The sequence below is a fragment of the Nannospalax galili genome, unplaced genomic scaffold, assembly GCF_000622305.1.
Source record: "Nannospalax galili isolate Female #2095 unplaced genomic scaffold, S.galili_v1.0 scaffold154, whole genome shotgun sequence".
Classification (NCBI taxonomy): Eukaryota; Metazoa; Chordata; class Mammalia; order Rodentia; family Spalacidae; genus Nannospalax; species Nannospalax galili.
This window is the reverse complement of record NW_008335281.1, coordinates 1,092,328-1,110,194: the sequence shown is the minus strand read 5'-3', so window position 1 is coordinate 1,110,194 and position 17,867 is coordinate 1,092,328. Positions and strand designations below refer to the sequence as shown.

Here is a 17,867-nt window from a genome sequence, read left to right as displayed (position 1 = left end):
TAGAAAGCAGAGAGTAGTACAAACATTCTTGTTTCGATACGTACATGAATTCTGTATAGCAAAGGTTCAAATGGCTTCTCTTCCTCACTATGGAAGAAGCTGACTAGGCCACCATTTGCTATTCTCGATGTCTGCTCTCTGCATGTCTCTGCTCTTGGGATTAACTGTAACATCTTACGTCTTCCTCATTAATAATGTAAAAAAAACCTTCACATGTGCTCCCTTTATAAGTGTCAGAATTTTCTCTTTTAAAATTAGCACTTATGATACTTACTGGCCTAGATTATATAAGTTTCTAGCCTGTCTCCTCTTTGCTGTTAATGCACTATGATCAGCTCTCTGTATCCAAGAGTTCCCATTGGAAGATCCAACCAGCGATACATCCAAGAAATAGCTCTTTAAAATTGTGTCTGTAGTGAACATATATAGAGTTTCTACCCTATGCCTTCTTCCACCACCCCCCCATTTTGCTGTCATTATATAGTCCAGACTGGTCAGGAACTCATAATCTTCCTTCCTCAGCCACACAAGTACTAAGCTTACAGGCACATGCCACCACACCTAGCTCAGACATTTTCTTCTTATTCTCTATTATACAGTATAACAAAAATTTACATTTACCTTGCACTCAATTAAGTCATGAGTGATGATTTAGAATGTCTAGATATTGTGTACAGACACATAAGCATCCTTGGGGACTCCCAGTACCAATCCCCTGTACATAGAAAGAGACAAGAATACCTAAATTCTCAATATAAATACATACATAATGAGCAAAGGTGTATAGCACACTTTGAAAATGTTTCTCTCTACCTAAGACGCTCTACCACCCTCCCTTCTTCTGATATAATAAGCATCTGTGTCTATGTCAGTCCATCTTTCCAACAGCTTCAGAGAAGCCTACAGTAAAAATGGTTTGTAATTTTTCCCATTAATTTTTTACTAATGGATTTTAGTTGTTTTTTAGTTGTGTTACAAGCAGTGCAACAGTAAACATCTTGGTGCATCTACTTGATGGCATTTTCTTATAAATTAACTACCTCTGTAAACACTGTTAATATTATTGAGCATGTAATTTATACCTCTTAAAGTTACTGCTTCAAAATCTAGTTTGGCCATCCCAAGTAATTTTCCTCCACTTCTGTGTACATTGACATCTTGGTGCTCTGGAATTCTTGAGAGTCATTGATGGAAAGTAGTTTTCTAAATAGGAGAAACCCTGAGTGAGATATAAATGAGACCTAATATGACAAACCCATTTTCAATGGGTGAGTTAGTTTCACATAGGAAAAAACCTTTTCAAAGCATAGACAAAAACATAAATTCCATCATTTAAAAATATTGTTAATCATAGTATATTAATGAGAAAGTAAAAGTATGTTTTAGATTTACTATCATTACCTGACTACCTTAATGATGGGCACTTTGGTAAGAAATAACATTTTTCTGTTAAGACAGCACCCAAACTGTCTCTGACACTGGTAAGTTCAGTACATGTATTAATATTTGGTAATGCAGATTTATTTTTGCAATGGAGCATACAGTGTTGGTTAATGAGCCCCAAGCTACAACTTGTTCAGTGTTCAGACTCTGGCTTTATCAGGTACAGTCTTTGTGTCCTGAGGCAAAAGTCATTTAACTTTCTGTTCCTCAATTTCAAATCTTTTTTAAAAAAATTATTTATTTTTATGAGCATGGGGGTTTTGCCTACATGTATGTAAATGCACCACATGCATGTAATGTCCAAGGAGGGCAGAAGAGGGCACTGGATCCCCTGGAACTGGAGTTAAGGACAGTTGTTAGCCATGATGGGGATGCTGGGAACCAAACCGGGTCCTCTGCAAGAGCAACCAGCTCTCTTAACCACTCTCTCCAGCCCCAATTTCAACTCTTTTATTTATGTATTTTTCCTTACATTTATCATTTTCCTTACCTTTTATGCACACACATGTGCCGTAGGTGTGGTCATCAGAGGACAACTGCAGAGGGTAGATTCTCTACTTCCACCATGTGGGTCTCAGGGATGGAACTCAGGTTGTCAGGCTTACAGGCAAACACCTTTATCTGCTGAGCCATCTCACTGACCCCAAACCATTTTTTGGGTTTTGTTTGTTTGTTTTTAAAGATAATAGTATATGTATTCCAATCCTGTTTATAAGGATTTAAAGAGTAAAAACATGAAGTTCTTTGAATCTGGCGACTACAACCAAGCCTTTACTTTGTAATTAGGGAGACAAAAATTCTTGTTTTCAAGAAGGTTGCTGCAGCCTGCTTATAGACACAGAGGAAAAAAAAGAACTTAGACTGCAATACAACAGGGTAGAGTGGTGTGATCACAGGACACTGTGAAGCATGGCCCCTCCTTTTGAACAGCATAAGGCCCATGTTCTGCAGGCAGGGATGGAGGGCTCTGCAGATCCCTCCACTTTTCTTTTGCGTCCTGACAGAAATACAGAGTACCTTGACCGCTCTGTGACCTGGCCAGCTGCATGTGCTTTTTCCCTACAGGCTTGACCCAAGTTGGGGCCTTGAACATTCCCAGCCACCGATAAAGCTGAGTAGGTTATTTCCTGCAGCAAGGAAACATGAAAATATGTTGCTTAACACATAGAAACAAGCCCCGGCCCTGAGCCACATTCCTTAATTCCTCCTATGGACTTTGAACTGATCCTGCTGGTGTTTACTGCTTTTTTCCTTTGGAATTTCAGCTAACCTCATCTCCAAATGGTTTGGCAAATCCCTTCCAAGAACTCACTTGCCACCCCTTCTGGGGCAATGCCAGCCTAGGATTCAGATGGCTAAGACTTAAAGAACAGGGCAGAGAGAGGGAGAGCCTTTTAGAAGAGCAAGAGAGAGTCCATCTTTCCCAGGTGCTTTGGGGAGTCTGACAGGGCTGGGTCATGAATGGCAGTCAGCAGAAAAACAGGATGTTAAAATGAGATAAAATCTTTGTCACCCTGCAAGACTTTGATTCTATTCTGAGGCTAGAAGGGAGGCATTATCTAGAAAAGAGACTTGATTAACATTAAAAACAATCATTGTAATAAAATGGGCAATTAATTAATTAATTGGTAATTTAGAAGGTAAAACCAACAGAATATGCTGGTTGACTGCCATTGAGAGGAAGCATAAAATATGGGTAAGAATATGGCCTTCCTAAATTTCTACATTTTCCCCCTTACTATGTAACTTCAATTCTATGAATGTCAGACTGATATCAGTGAGATTAGCTTCACATTATCAAATTGGACTTCATAGGTTTGTGGAAGTGAATTAAATGACATTAAAAAATAGAAAGCACTTAACGGTGTATTTATTCTTTGTTTTAGACCAACAAATAGTAAAATAAATAGAATAGTACTCATTTTTATTTTGTTTTTTTGAGATAGGGTTTATCTGTAGTGCCAGCTGGCTTGGAACTCACTATATAGACCAGGCTGGCCTCGATCTCTGAGAGATCCACCTGCCTCTGCCTCCTGAGTGCTGATTAAAGGCATGCACCACCAGGCCCGGATAATATTACTAATTTTTTATAAGGCAAACAATATGATTTAGGTAGCCAGGTTTCAGTCAGACTATTTAGCCTTCAATCCCTAACCTGCTATCTATAAGTTATGCATACTTTAAAAAGTCACTCATTTGATGTCTCAATTTTAGTATTTGTAATGTTGATGCAAAACACGTCTCTCACTTGTGAGGGAAAAGAAAGAGCTTATTCTTAAGCCAAATGTGAGCAACCATGCCCAGGGATACAGATTTAGATAGCCCGAGTATCTGTGAAGTGGATACATGAGCATTTATTAGTTACATAATTTTTTTAAAGTCATAAATTGATGCATTTGCCAAATACACTGGTGGGCACCACAGGTTACAGCAAAGAGGGGGAAACTTTACTCGTGATGCTCATGATGGACCTTAGCTTTGGGGTTGGCAAAAGTTAGGGTCTGTATGAAAACATTTTAAAGGGGGGCTGGAGAGATGGCTTGGTGGCTAAGAGCACTGGCTGCTCTTGTAGAGGACCTGGGTTCAATTCCCAGAATCTACATGGCAGCTAACAATCATCTGTAACTCCAGTTCCAGGGGATCTGATGCCTTCTTCTAATTCCAGGGGCATTACATGACACAGGTGTACTTTCATACATTCAGGCAATACACTCAAACACATAAAATAAAAATATTAAATAAAATATTTTAAAAACACATTTTAAAGGTTTTACCTGATAGTCCAAAGGATGTTGGGTCCTATAAGAGGAGGTCAATGAGTGGCTATCAAGCAGACTAAACATAGCCAAAGAAAATTTGGCTCTGGATCCACAACATTCCAACTTCCTACAATCATGAAGTTCTAATCAGCATTCAGGATTCAGTCTTGTTGAATCTTCAACACAGGTGCAGCATTTTTTTCTGGGAACTTTGGTTTACAATAAAACGAAAATAACAGCACCTCTCTCACAGTGTTATGGCATGGGAGATATGAGACAATTCAGGTACAATACTAGAACATTAATTTACATAAATATTTATTGAGTGTATGTACCAGACTGTGTATTTACCAGTGGTAAATAAAATAGGTTGAAATTAAAGAGCCTTCCCTCAAGGATCTTAGTTTCAAATAACAATAATAATGTCTGGCATATAAAGTGTTACGTGATAGCTCTGCTTTACAAAGCATTCTCCTGACAAATTTTGTGGTCTTAACCTAAATCGTTTCTATCGTTTTTCTTGTACAAAAAGAATAAGACCACAAATATTTACAGTAATATGTTGGCCATAATTATAGAGACATTCCAAGAGAACTCAGACATTGGGGAAGGTACCAGAAACTAGGAAGTTGAAACACACATTTGATAAAAAGTCTACAGATGTAACTTTGAATTCTTTCATCCAATTCTTTTTTTTGCTTAAGAAAAGCTGTGCCAGTTCGCCAGTACCTGTTAGAAATCTTCCTAAGAAATTATGCTTATAAGTCTTTCGCTTAAGCCACCACAAAAAATACAAAGAACTTGGGGAATGGAGACGTAGCTCAATTGGTTGAGTGCGCACCTAGTATGCCAAGGCCCTGCACAACATAAACCAGGCACAGTGACACGATACCCAGCACCAGGTAGGTAGAGGCTGGAGGATCTGTAGTCAAGAAGACTACTGTTCTATGCAAACAGTAGACATTTTGAATGTATTTACTACTTCAAATGCCCCTGAAGCCAACAGTCGCGGGGATTTTGATAACAAGTGGAGGTGGTTCATCAAAAGGAAAGTGAAGACTGATAAGTCGGGCGCAACCTGGTAGAGCAAGGCCTGGGCTGTCTGTTACTAGGCAACTGATTCCACCTTCATCCAGAAATGCGGGAACATGAACAAGGTGTGACCTGGAGGGTGGCCACCTTCCTTCGGCGTACCTGTACAGAGCTGTTGTCTTATTTTGTTCACAGCTGGAAAAAGGTAAGGGATATCATCACTGGGGACATATTCATCCTCTGGGTGTCAGGACCGGAAGTTCACCCTCCGGTCGAACCCTGGTAAGGTCAGGGACTCCCTGCCGGCCTCGGAGAACTCTGTCCCCAGAGGAGTCCCGCCCACTCTCGGGGGCTAGGACCCCAGCTAGCCCCGCCCCTCTGGAGTTCTCGCGAGCGTTGAGGCAGCGCGGGTTCGTAACTTCCGGCCGCGACCCATCGGCTCCTCGGCGATTGGCTCTTTGCCTCTCCGCCGGCCGCTTGACGCGCCGGCCCGGGCTTGTGTTCCCACGTGTGTTGCGGCCTGGAGGCGCCAGTGAGCCGGGGTTCGGCTTCCGCGGTCCGGTGGAGGGTGTCGCGGCGTCAGCATGGTGAGCTAGCCGCGGTGGGGCGCGCCGGGCAGTGCGGAGGCCGGCAGCTCCTGGGACGGGTGGAGACGCGCCGCTGCCCGAGGCCGGTCGCCCTCCCACCCCGGGCGCACTTGGCCAGGGGAAGGAAGGTTTCCTTTCCAAACCCCCAGGAGCCTGCATTTCGCGTGGCTTAAGTTAACTAAAACTATGTGACATCCCACAGCGATGCTCCGCCCCCTACTTCCGGGATCCGCGGAGGCCACTTGGTTGACTTTTCAAAAGTTCAATCGAAAAAAATTTATTGGAGGAAAAAACTTAACAAATTAAAGAAATCTGCAATCTTTGAAGACCTTGCAAATTGTGGTAATTAAAGTGAGAGTTTGCAAACATTCGGAAGGCATTGTTTCCCAAGAAATAAAAGGAAGTTCAGAGAGCTCAGATTGAATCAATGATTGTGATAGGCTCTCATTTGGTAACCCAGGCTGGTTCGAAGCTCACTATGTAGCCCAGGCTGGCATTCAACGCATAAAAATCCTGCCTCAGTTTCCAGGGTGCTGGGATTATAGGTGTGAACCACCACACCCAGCCCAGAGAATCAGTAATGTTAATTGGGAAATTCCGTTGCTGTCTTTTAAATATGCCATTTCTTTTCACTTTTATTAAGGTCTAATTTTCAGAAAGTATATTTCTGATGTATGGCTTGTAGGTGTAGATATTTGCAATGATTAAATCAAAGTAATTAGCATTGAAAAAATTGTTGAATAACAAGGTAAAAATATAGGCGGGTGTAATGAGTCTAATTAAGCATTAGCTGTCTGTGTGCTGGTTTTATTTACTAGTTGGTAGGTGTGATATTTGCCATTTTTGGAGCTGTCTCCACATCTTGTGGAAGGCCCATTGTCTTGCTGGTTCAACCTGTAGGGGACCTTCCCAGTCTAAAGGAACTTTGGGCATTTACACATCACCATTTTTTATATTCTTCACTTAAAGTCATCATCTTGTAGATTTGCTTGCCACAAACAGGGATTTTCTCTGACTTTCCCACTGCCATATTCCCAGTTTCTATGAAAAGGTGTCTCACAGAGTAGTTTGTTGAAGAAGATGAGTATGGATTCTACAGAACAGGAGCTAGTACCTGAGCTAGACCCTAGACATGTGGCTCTGAAAAACCTGTTCATCCTTTGCATCATTTACCAGAAGATTCATGTCATGTGACTGTATTGGTCACTGTTTTGGGGGGTTCTGTTTTAATGACTTTCTGATTACTTTGTAGCCTCACAGAAAGAAAAAACCCTTCATAGAGAAGAAGAAAGCTGTGTCTTTTCACTTGGTCCACCGGAGCCAGCGAGATCCTTTAGCAGCGGATGAGACGGCACCCCAGAGGGTGCTCTTGCCCACACAGAAAGTAGGTCTTGTTTTGTAGTGGGTTTTCTTCTGTTTTATTGTGCAGGAGATGGAACCTAGGGCCCTTGTGTATGCTCTGCCACTGAGCCACACTCTTACCTCCTGCTAGTTTTTAGTACCCAGATGTCACACTCAGGTACTTGGCCTTTCAGAAATGAGCTATCGCTCAGTTTTCAGACAATTTGCTGATTTTTATCATGCATATTTATTTTGGTTGACAAAGGCTTAGATTTTTTTTAATAAACAATTTATAAAATACTAGTGAACACTCACTAGCCCACAAGTTACAGTGCTACATGATAGAATTTAGGGTACAGCCATGTGCTCAATCTCTGCTTCATTTTGGCCCTGCCATGTTAACAGTAGCCTGGAGCTTGTATTTTGCCTCCTGGTCATTCGTCTTATGAAATAGAAAATATCTGAGCTCATTGATTAGGTTTAAAAATGCTAGGGAGCCTGGAAAAGGTTGATCTGGTTTATGTTAGAGTCTATGTGTTAAAGATGGTAGTATAAGAAAGTATCAGGAGACATTTTTTTAAAAGCCATTTCCCCCACCGAAGAGGGGTTTTTTTGTTGCTGTTTACAAGTACTAGAAACCATGCTTACCTCTCAGCATCCCCAGGTCTTTCATTCTAACTGTGTGTGCTATGTACATTTCTTAATTTGAATCATATAGATTATCTAGTTGAAGGAATTGTTTCATTATTGTTTTGTTGCATAGGTGCTTGTTTTACTTTGTCTTTGAGACAAGGTCTTGCTATACTGTTCAGGTTTGTCTTACATTCACGGGTTCAAATGATCCTCAGCCTCTCAAATGTTGGAGACTAAAGACAAATCCTGCTGTGCCTGGACTGTTTAGATTCCATTTTAGTTTTATCTAGCACTCTGGTTTAGAAGCTCTGCAGTTTGGGTATTGAGAATTCTTTGTGTAATCCCTGCCAGGCAGTGTTCGTGTGCCATCTGCCTCCTGTTCTCAGAGTTGTGCTTGCTGAAAGGGTCCTGGGCCTTATCCATGGAAGGGAAGCTAATTCCATCTTGTTTCCAAGGTAAATGACGAAGAAAGGCGAGCTGAGCAGAGGAAGTACGGTGTATTCTTTGATGATGACTATGACTACCTGCAACACCTGAAGGAACCATCTGGGCCGGCAGAACTCATTCCTAGCACTTCCTTCAGCGTGTACAACAGCAGGGATGAGCAGGAAGAAACCTCAGTGATTCCAGTAAGCTTTCTTAGAAGTTTACATGTGCAGGACAGAGTGTGGGAGTGAGGAAAGACCACTGATTCATTTTAGTCATATCTGGGGCAGTACATGGTGTCAGTATGAAGCTCACAGATATCATGTCTCCACCTAGAATTGGAAGGTGTGTGGACATCTACACCATCAGGAGAGAGTAGGCTATTCCTTCTGTGGTGATAGGTGTCAAAATGAAGAGCCTTTTGACAGGTTCAGAATGTTCAGTCTTGTCAGGCAGTACTTTCCCACAGAAGAAAAGCAGCTGACATTCTGCATTCTAACATCTGCTTCATGATCATCATAAATTGTTCCAGGTGTTAACTTTTTAGATGTTTAATATATTTGTGAAAGCTGCAAGCTAGCATTAAAAAGACTGGCATAAACACGTAGCTAAATGACTGTTGATCTCAACAAAAGTGCACACCACTTTATTGATACTTGATCTCAAATAAGATTGGTTATTTAAATGAACGTACTGCTACCGATAGAAATCCCATCCCCCGATTTACTTTGAGGATGCCCATGTTGTATTCCTCTTTTGTCTTTAGTTTTATGCCTGGCACTTAAAGAAAACATTTGCTGAGATTGTAGACAAAAAGGAAGAGATGGGAGGGGAACCAGTTCCCTATGGTTTCTGGTGTCTTAATCCTCTCCATTGCGCATTCCTTTCCTTAGAGAAAGGTATGGTCATACATAACTTGGCAGTCCATAGGCCATCACTGAATGAGATTCTGGAGTTAGACTTTAGGGTATCGTCACAAAGAAAGAGGTGATACCTGCAGCTGTCGGTTCTTGCCACTGTCACATCTCTGTCACTGAGTGGCTCACTTCCTTCTCTTACCCACAGAGGGAGAAGAGGGGTCTCCTGCTCAGCTGCTTTCTCTTTCCAGCGGAGAAAATTTCAGTAAAGTGATAGCCTTGTTCAGGCTGAATTGCATTGAACATAAGAGTAGCTGTAAATGCTTAATTCATTTTAGGTAAAAGTAATTACTTTTTTTTTTTTTTTTGACAGAATAAGACTGTTAAGTGGGCAGTTCACTTACATTTACACAGACAAGTGAAATGTATTTTAAAACTAAAGTACTGGGCTGGAGAGATGGCTCAGGAATTAAGAGTACTGGCTGTTCTTGCAGAAGATGCGGGTTCCAATCCTGCCACACACATGGTGGCTAACAACCATCAGAAACTCGAGTTCCAGGGCATCTGATGCGCTCTTCTCTCCTCTGTGGGCACTGCACGACACAGGTGCACTTACATGCAGAAAAAAAGAGTGCCATTGACCCACATGTATAAAGATGTTGTATTGAAACAGTGCTCTACGTGCTAGCCTAAAAACATTTTCTAAGTACCATTGATTTTACTTTGTAAACATGTTCCTCAATCAAAAATGCTTTTTGGCCTTGAATTTGTAACCACCAAAATTGACTAGATGTCTAAGGCATAGAAGCCTTAAGACCCAGAGAAAGGAGCCCAGGAATGACTAGTGCTTGAGCTTGCCTTCATTTTCACATTAAGGAAAAGGTGCCACCACAGTGGTTAGTAGACACTAACCTGCAAACTCAGTATAGTAGCAATTGCTATGACCAGTAAAAACACATCTGAAAAGGAAAGTGAACACTGTTGAAACTGTGCTGGGTTTTGTCTGCTTGAATTTGTGTGGACCTTGTACATGTTGACACCATTGATGTAGGTTCATATGAGAAGAGACCAGGAACCTATAGGACTCTATTTCCGTATGGTCATGCACCTCCTCCCTGGCTCTTACAATCTTTCTGCCCCATCTTCTGCACTGGTCCCTAAGCCCTGGGTGGGTGGATTTTAATATAGGAGACCTGTCCAAGGACCCACACTCTGTAAATGTAAGGCTGCATATTTTGTATATAGTAAGAAATTTACATTTGTCTAGGGATGTGACAGCCTTGGGGTTTTCTGTAAGATCCATGACCTCTCCAACTATGTGTTTTTGGCTAAGTTTACAGTACCACACCTGAGTTTCCTCCCATCTAGTGGACTTTTTTTTTTTTTTGGCTTTTTGAGACAGAGTTTCCCTGTAGCCCCAGCTGTCCTGGAACTCACAATGTAGACCAGGCTGGCCTCGAACTCACAAAGATCCGCCTGCCTCTGCCTCCCAAGTGTTGGTATTAAAGGCGTGCGCCAATACACCTGGCCTTGAGTGGACTTTTAAGTCCAATTAGGTAGTTGTTGATTACTCCCAAGATAAAAGTGCCACTACTGCACCAACGTCGTTTGCTGTCATTGATGTGGTTTTAGGCCTTAAAGTGGGGGTTGAGCCATGAATTGATGTTATCCGTTAGCAGCTTGGGTAGTGCGCTCCAAAGCTGTGAGAGCTAGCCTTCAGGGGAGGTGGCTTCCAGGTCAGTTCCCGCCCCATTGCTCCAAATCCTGTGTCCAAAATATGCCTGTCTTCAGCAGACGGATCTTACCTTCAAGCTCAGGAAGTCAATCAAGGGCTGTGGCAATAACCTGTGTAATTTTGGGAGTCTCTTGGGCCACTGGCCAACAACTCACAGGAAGGGTTTTCTTGTTTGCCACTGTTTGTTCTGTAGCCTTCAGCTATGCACATGGACTCATGTAATTTTTCAGTGGGTTTTTGGACTAATACAATTCCCTCTGGTTTTTTATACTAGGTAGGCATTATTTATCCCCTCTCTCTCTCTCTCTCCCTCCCTCCCTCCCCACCATCACCATTTGAAGTGTCCCCATGTTCCCCATTTCTCCCTTGATAACTCCTGTCTGCTATGGTCCCACCTCTCCAGCTCCTTCTTCCCCTTTATTCCCATCGTTCCTTGTATAACCCTCCTTCTCCCCCACCCATTTAACTACTCCCATTTTACACATCTCTCCTTTAGTAACACCTGTCTCCTACTGTTCTCTCTCAGGTTCCTTCTTTCCCTTTACCTCCCTGGTTACTTTTCATACTCACATAAAGGATTTGGTGCTAGAATCCACAAATAAAGGAGAACATATATCTTGTGTTTTTCAGAGTCAGTGTTATTTCACTTAGTTTAACAGTTTCTAAATCCATCCATTTACCTGCAAATTTCATGGTTTCATCTTTCTTTACTGCTGAATAGAACTCCATCTTATAAATGGACCGCATTTTCATCATCCACTCATCAGTTAAGGGAAACTTGGGTTGCTTCTCTCTCTTAGCTATTGTGAAAAGAGCAGCAACAAACATGGATGTACAAGTGCCTGCAATAGGATGAGTCCTTTGGGTATATGCCAAGGAGTGGTATAACTGGGTCATATGGTAGGTTAATTTTTAGTTTAAGAGTTCACCACCCTTCTTTCCATAGGGGTTGCACAAGTTTGCAATCCCACCAGCAGTGAATGAGTGTTTCCGTTTCTCTACATCCTCACCCTGCATTTGGTATCATTTGTTCCCTTGATATTTCCCAATCTGGCTGGAATAAGGTGAAATCTTCGTGTTTTAAATTTCCATTTCCCTAATAACTAGCAATGTTGAACATTTTTTAAAATGTTTCTGATTTAAGAAAAATATTATCTTTATTTGTACAAGTATAATACCTACATGTATGTGAGTTCACCTGTGTTGTACAATCCTGTAGAGGTCAGAAGAGGGCATCGGATTCCCCAGGAACTGGAGTTAATGACAGTTCTTAGCCACCATGTAGGTGCTAGGAATAAAACCTGGATCCGTAAGATGTTTCTTAGCCATCTTTATTTCTTCTTTTGAGAACTCTTTATATATTTAGCCTATCTTTTAATTGGGTCATTTGTTTTCTTGATTCTTTGGTTTTTGTTTTTGTTTTGGTTTGGTTTTTGAGTTCTTTATTTGTGCTGGATGTTAAACCTGTCAGATGTGTCACTCGTAAAGATTTTTTCCCACTCTGTGGGTTTTCTCTTTACTTTCTTGATTGTTTCTTTTGCTGTACAGAAGCTTTTTAGTTTAATGAGCCCCACTTGTTGATTACTGACCTTAATTCCTGAGGAACTGATGTCCAATTTAGAAAGTCCTTTCCTACACCTATGTTTTGTAGGTTACTGCCAATGCTTTCTTCTAACAGTTTCAGAGTTTTGAGTTTCATACTGAGGGCTTTGATGCATTTGGAGTTGACTTTTGTCCAAGGTGAAAGATAAGGGTCTAGTTTCATCTTTCTATAGGTGGAGATCCAATTTTGCCAGCACCATTTGTTGAAGATGCTGTCTTTCCTCCATTATGTGTTCTTGGCACCTTTGTCAAACATCAGGTGGCTGAAATTGTATGTACTCAAGTTTAGGTCTTCAGTTATGTTTCGTTGATCTTTGTGTCTGTTTTGTGTTGGCACCATGCTGTTCTTATGACTATAGCTGTGTAATATGGTTTGAGATCAGGTATAATAATCCCACCAGCATTGCTTTTTGTCCTCAGGGTTTCTTTGGCTATCTGGGATCTTTTGTGCTTCCATATGAATTGTAGGGTGGTTTTTTCTAATTCTGTGAAGTATGTCATGGGGATTTCAATTGGGATTGCATTGAATCTGTATATTACTTTTGGTAGGATGGTCATTTTCACAATATTAGTTCTTCCAATCCATGAGCATGGGAGGTCCTTCCATCTTCCGGTGTCTTCCTTGATCTCCTCCTTTAAATATTTAAAATTTGTCATTATAGAGACCTTTGGCTTTATTTTTTGAGGCAATTGTGAATGGGTTTCCCTGTGTTCTTTCTCCACTTGCTTCTTATTGGTATAGAGAAAGATGATTTTTGTAGATTAATTTTGTAACCTGCCACTTTACTGAAAGTGTTTATCAGTTCTAGAAGTTTTCTGGTACAATTTTTTTGATATCTTAGGTGTAGTATCATTGATATCTTAGATGCAGTATCAGCTGCAAAAAGGGATAATTTGACATCTTCCTTTCCAACTCATACTCCTTTAATTTCCTTTATTGTCTTATTGCTCTAGCAAGAGTTTCAAGCACTATATTGAAAAGGAGTGGAGATAGTGGACTAGTTTGTCTGGTTCCTGATCTCAGTGGGAATGCTTCCAGTTTTTCTCCATTTAGAATGATGTTGGCTATGGGTTTGTTGTATATAGCTTTCATTATGTTGAGGTATGTTCCCTCCAGTCCAGTTCCCTTTAGGGCTTTTATCATGAATGCATGCTGAATTATGTCAGAGGCCTTTTTTGCATCTATTGAGATGACCGTGTGATTTTTGGCTCCAAGTTCATTTGTATGATTTATGACGTTTATTGATTTATGTACATTGAACTGTCCCTGCATCTCTGGAATAAAGCCAACTTGATCATGATGATTGATCTTTTTGATGTGTGTCATTTGCAAGTATTTTGTTGAGGATTTTTGCTTTTATGTTCATTTAAGGATATGGGTCTATAGATTTCTTTTTTGTTGTCTTTACCCGGTTTGGGTATTAGAGTTATGATGGCTTCTTAGAAAGAATTTGGGAGTTCTCTGTTTCTATCTTTTTGAGTAATTTAAATAGTGTTAGTTATAGATCTTCTTAAAATGTTTGGTAGAATTCTGCTGTACATCCATCTGGGCCTGGACTTTTTTTAGTCGGGAGATTTTGTATTACTGTTTCAGTTTCCTTATATGTAATGGGTCAATTTAAACTGTTGATCTTTTCTTGGTTTAAGTTTGGTGGTTCCCATGATTTTAGATATCCATCCATTTCTTTCAGGTTTTTAAAGTATTCTCTTAGAGTGTTCTGGATCTTTTTGGTGTCTGTTGGTATGTTTCCCCTTTCAACTCTGAGTTTGTTGATTTGGATATGCTCTTTCTTTTGGTTAACTAGACTAAGGGTCTGTCTATCTTTAGCTTTTCAAAGAACCAGCTCTTTGATTCATTGATTCTTTATATTCTTTGTTTCTATTTCATTAATTTCTGCTCTGATTTTTGTTTTTTCTCCTGTTCTGCTGGGTTTGGGTTTAATTTGTTCTTGCCTTTCCAGGTTCTTGAGTTGCAATATTAGGTCATTTATTTGTGCTTTTTCTGATTAACTATGGGTATCTTTTAAAGTCATATTTTATTAGGACAAGAGATTGAATGCTCTTGTTTGTAACAGAAAACTCTAATTCAAACTTGCTTTAAAAGTAGTAAATATATGGGGCTGGAGAGATGGCTCAGTGGTTAAAAGCACTGGCTGCTCTTGCAGAGGACCTGGGTTCAGTTCCCAGCACCCATATGGTGGTTAATAACCATTCATAACTCTAGTTCCAGAGGATCTTCTAGTTTTGATCCCCTCTTCTGGACTCTGCAGGCGTTGCATACATGGGTACACTTAATTACATGCAGGCAAAACACATAAAATAAAAATAATTTTTTTTTTTTTTTTTTTTTGAGCCAGGGTCTCCCTGATGCCCCAGCTGTCCTGGAACTCACTGTGTAGACCAGGCTGGCCTTGAACTCACAGAGGTCTGCCTGCCTAAGTTTTTAAGTAGTAAATATATAAAGATCATGGATAGCAAGAGCTATCCATGTGTTATAAGAGTTACTGTCATCCTGAGCCTATTTCTGACATCCCTTCTAAACACAGTAACCTACTGCAGTACAAAAATACAAACCCCTAGGATACTCTCTATTGATTGATTGATAATTTCATGTATGGATATTGTATTTGCATTATTTCCATCTCTCCCAGTCCTCTAACTCCTCCCATGTCCCATCCCCCACTCCATTACAATTTCTTGTCCTCTTTATTCTTGTTACATATGCATGCATTTATATGTGTGTGTGTCACACACATAATGCACTTAATGCATTTAGTGGTGCTCATATGTATCTGTGTTTAGGGCTGCTCACTTGGGATTATCTCATCTGTGGATGCTCCACCCCTCAGCATCCATTGGGATTAGATAACCTCTCAGAGAGCTAGTCCCTGGAGAAAACTAATTCTCCACTGCTCAGCATCCATTGATTGATTGCCTGTAACTTTTCATCTTGAGGTCAAACCTTATGACATTTCCCCAATTCATTTTGGCATGTCAATTGGTTTTGTCATGCATATCTTGTTAGAGTACCATACTATGAAGATTTCACTGATAGAGCTTCCCTGTTGTGTCTAGAATGTGTTAAGCAGCAGACATCTTGTTCCTGTGGCTTTTACATTCTTTCTATAATGTTTCCTGAGCCTTAGTTGTAGACGTTGCTTTGCAGATGTATCACTTAGGTCTGGGCACCTCACAGTCACTTACTCTGTTCATTTGACAAGTTGTGAATAATAGTCTCCATCTATTGCAAAAAGAAGCTTCATTGATGGTGCTGAGAGGTACACTTGTCAATATAAGGATATATATTTAGAATATAGTAGAATTGCATTGGTCTAGGGGAGTGACAGAACTAGGTTTTTCTCTTTGATGACAGAAATAAATTCTTCTCTAGGATCTATGACCTCTCCAGCTATGTGTACTCAGCTGTATTTACAGTTCCATGCATGATTTCTTTCCCATTGAGCAGGCCTTAAATCCAATAGACAGCTGTTGATTATCCTCAAGATAAAAGTGCCACTGCTGCACCAATAGAGGTAAATTGCTGAACTGATCATTGTTGTGGTTCCTACTGGGTAGGATCATTGATTGGTTTTCTCCCTTGGCAGCTTACATAGTATCTTCTGATACTATAAGAGCTATTCTTCAGGGAGGAAGCTTCTAGGTCATTTCCAGCTCCATTGCTCCGAGTCCTATATCCAAAGTATGCCATATCTTCAGCAATAGGGGGGCTTTCCTTCATGTTCTTGGGAACAATCAATGGTTGTGGCAGTAGCCTGTATTCTTTTTGCAGTCTCTTGGACTGCCTTGACCCACAACTTGAAGGGAAACGTCCTCTTCCGGGCACAGTGATTTTTGTTGTATAGTTTCCAGCTATGTACGTGCACGCAACATTCATATTAAATGTGTATTTTTCAGTAGACTTATTAAATATTCCTGTCCTAGTCTGTTTCTCCATTGCTGTGACAAAACACTCTGACCACTACCAACTTGGGGAGGAAAGGGTTTATTTATCTTACATCTCCCAGGTCACAATTCATCAGGGAGCCCAAGATAGGAACTTAGGGTAGAAACCTGGAAGCAGGAGCTAGAACACAGACCATGGAGGAACACTGCTTACGGGCTTACTCCCCTGGCCCCTGCTCAGCCTGCTTTCTTGTGCAACATAGGCCCACCTGCTCAGAGGTGGCACCACCCACAGTGGGCTGGGCCCTCCCACATCACTCATCAAAAAGATGCCCCTCAGACATGGCCATAGGCCAGTCCAATAGAGGCAATTCCCCAACTGAGGCTCCCTCAACCCAGGTGTGTCAAATTAACACTAAAGCTATCCAGCACAATTGACCCCTTGTCAGTTTGACACACAGTATCACTATTAAATCATAACTTTCCAGTTTCTGTTCCCAAGATATAATGTTAATATCACAACATAAGACAGTACAACCTTAAAAACCCCACAATCCTTAAAAAAATCCAACCACTTAAAAGTTCATAGTCTTTTTCAAAAGTCTCTTAACTGTGGGCTTCTATAAAATCCAAAACAAGTACTGTCTTATTTCAAAGGGAAGAATAGGGCACACCTAAGCAAGACCAAAGTCCAGCAAAGTAGCTCAAGGCTGGACATCTATCTGGGATTCACTCACAATCTTCTGGGCTCCAAAGGGTACTGGCATCTCTCACTCTGCCGTCCACAGCACACTCAGCTCATCTCGTAGACCCAGGCTAGCTACATTCCACACCTACTGCTATTCTTGGTGTTCGTCCCATGGTCCCAGCATCTCCGAAAAGCTGGGGTCTCCACTGAAACTGAGGCTACACCTTCACCAGTGTCCTCTTCTTGCCTCTTGGGGTGCAGAGGCCTCAGATTCTCTCCATGACCCCTTCAATTCTGGGGTCTTAACTGCAACTGAAGCTGCACTTTCACCTATGGCCTTTCCTGGCCTCTGCGTGCGAAGCTTCAGCTGCTCTCTGTGACCCCTCATGCTTTCAACACCAGAACCATGCAGGAGACTCTTACACATTACCAAGTCCTGCTTCTAGCTTGAGATAGAGGCTCAGGTCCCCTCTGTGTGCTGACCCTGAGGAAATACCTCCCAGAAGACTTCACCTCAGTGATGCTGGTCTCTTGTTACTTACAGCTGATTTTTCAGCCCCAGCTAACCAGCATCAAAGCAAAGGTTTGCTTCAGGTTCTGGTCTCTTCTTAATCACAGCTTATTCTTCAGCCCCAGCCAACCAGAGCTCACAGATTCTCAATACAAAATCTCATACAAACAGCCCTGATAGTCTCCACTTCCCTTTGAAGCTTCACAAGCCAGGCCTCCATCGTCTACAACTCTTTCAGCATAACTGTTCCAAGCTCCACTGCAACAAACTCTACACGCAATGGCTTTTCCAGCCCAAAGTTCCAAACACTTCCACAGTCCTCCCCAAAACACCAAGGTCAGGTCTGTCAC

The 17,867-nt window shown here is 41.2% G+C and overlaps 1 protein-coding gene and 1 long non-coding RNA gene across 3 annotated transcripts in view; one reads left to right on the top strand and one right to left on the bottom strand.

The window, feature by feature from the left end:
• Positions 1–619: 619 nt before the first annotated feature.
• Positions 620–5,590, bottom strand: LOC115069758. Of its 2 annotated transcripts, none has more exons than XR_003848990.1 (4): positions 5,397–5,590; positions 4,218–4,329; positions 1,083–1,219; positions 620–715 (listed from the first exon to the last, which is right to left on the bottom strand). It is a non-coding gene; the product is annotated as an uncharacterized LOC115069758 (long non-coding RNA). The 2 variants fall into 2 exon arrangements; XR_003848991.1 differs by having other exon boundaries at positions 1,083–1,203.
• Positions 5,591–5,670: 80 nt separating this feature from the next.
• The window catches only part of Ltv1 (LTV1 ribosome biogenesis factor), a 22,401-nt gene continuing 10,204 nt past the window's right edge, over positions 5,671–17,867 (top strand). Inside the window, exons 1-3 of the mRNA XM_008829812.3 lie at positions 5,671–5,821; positions 7,074–7,205; positions 8,251–8,424. Coding sequence (XP_008828034.1) covers positions 5,819–5,821; positions 7,074–7,205; positions 8,251–8,424 — 309 coding nt within the window. The 5' untranslated portion in view covers positions 5,671–5,818. The remainder of the gene's footprint in view (positions 5,822–7,073; positions 7,206–8,250; positions 8,425–17,867) is intronic.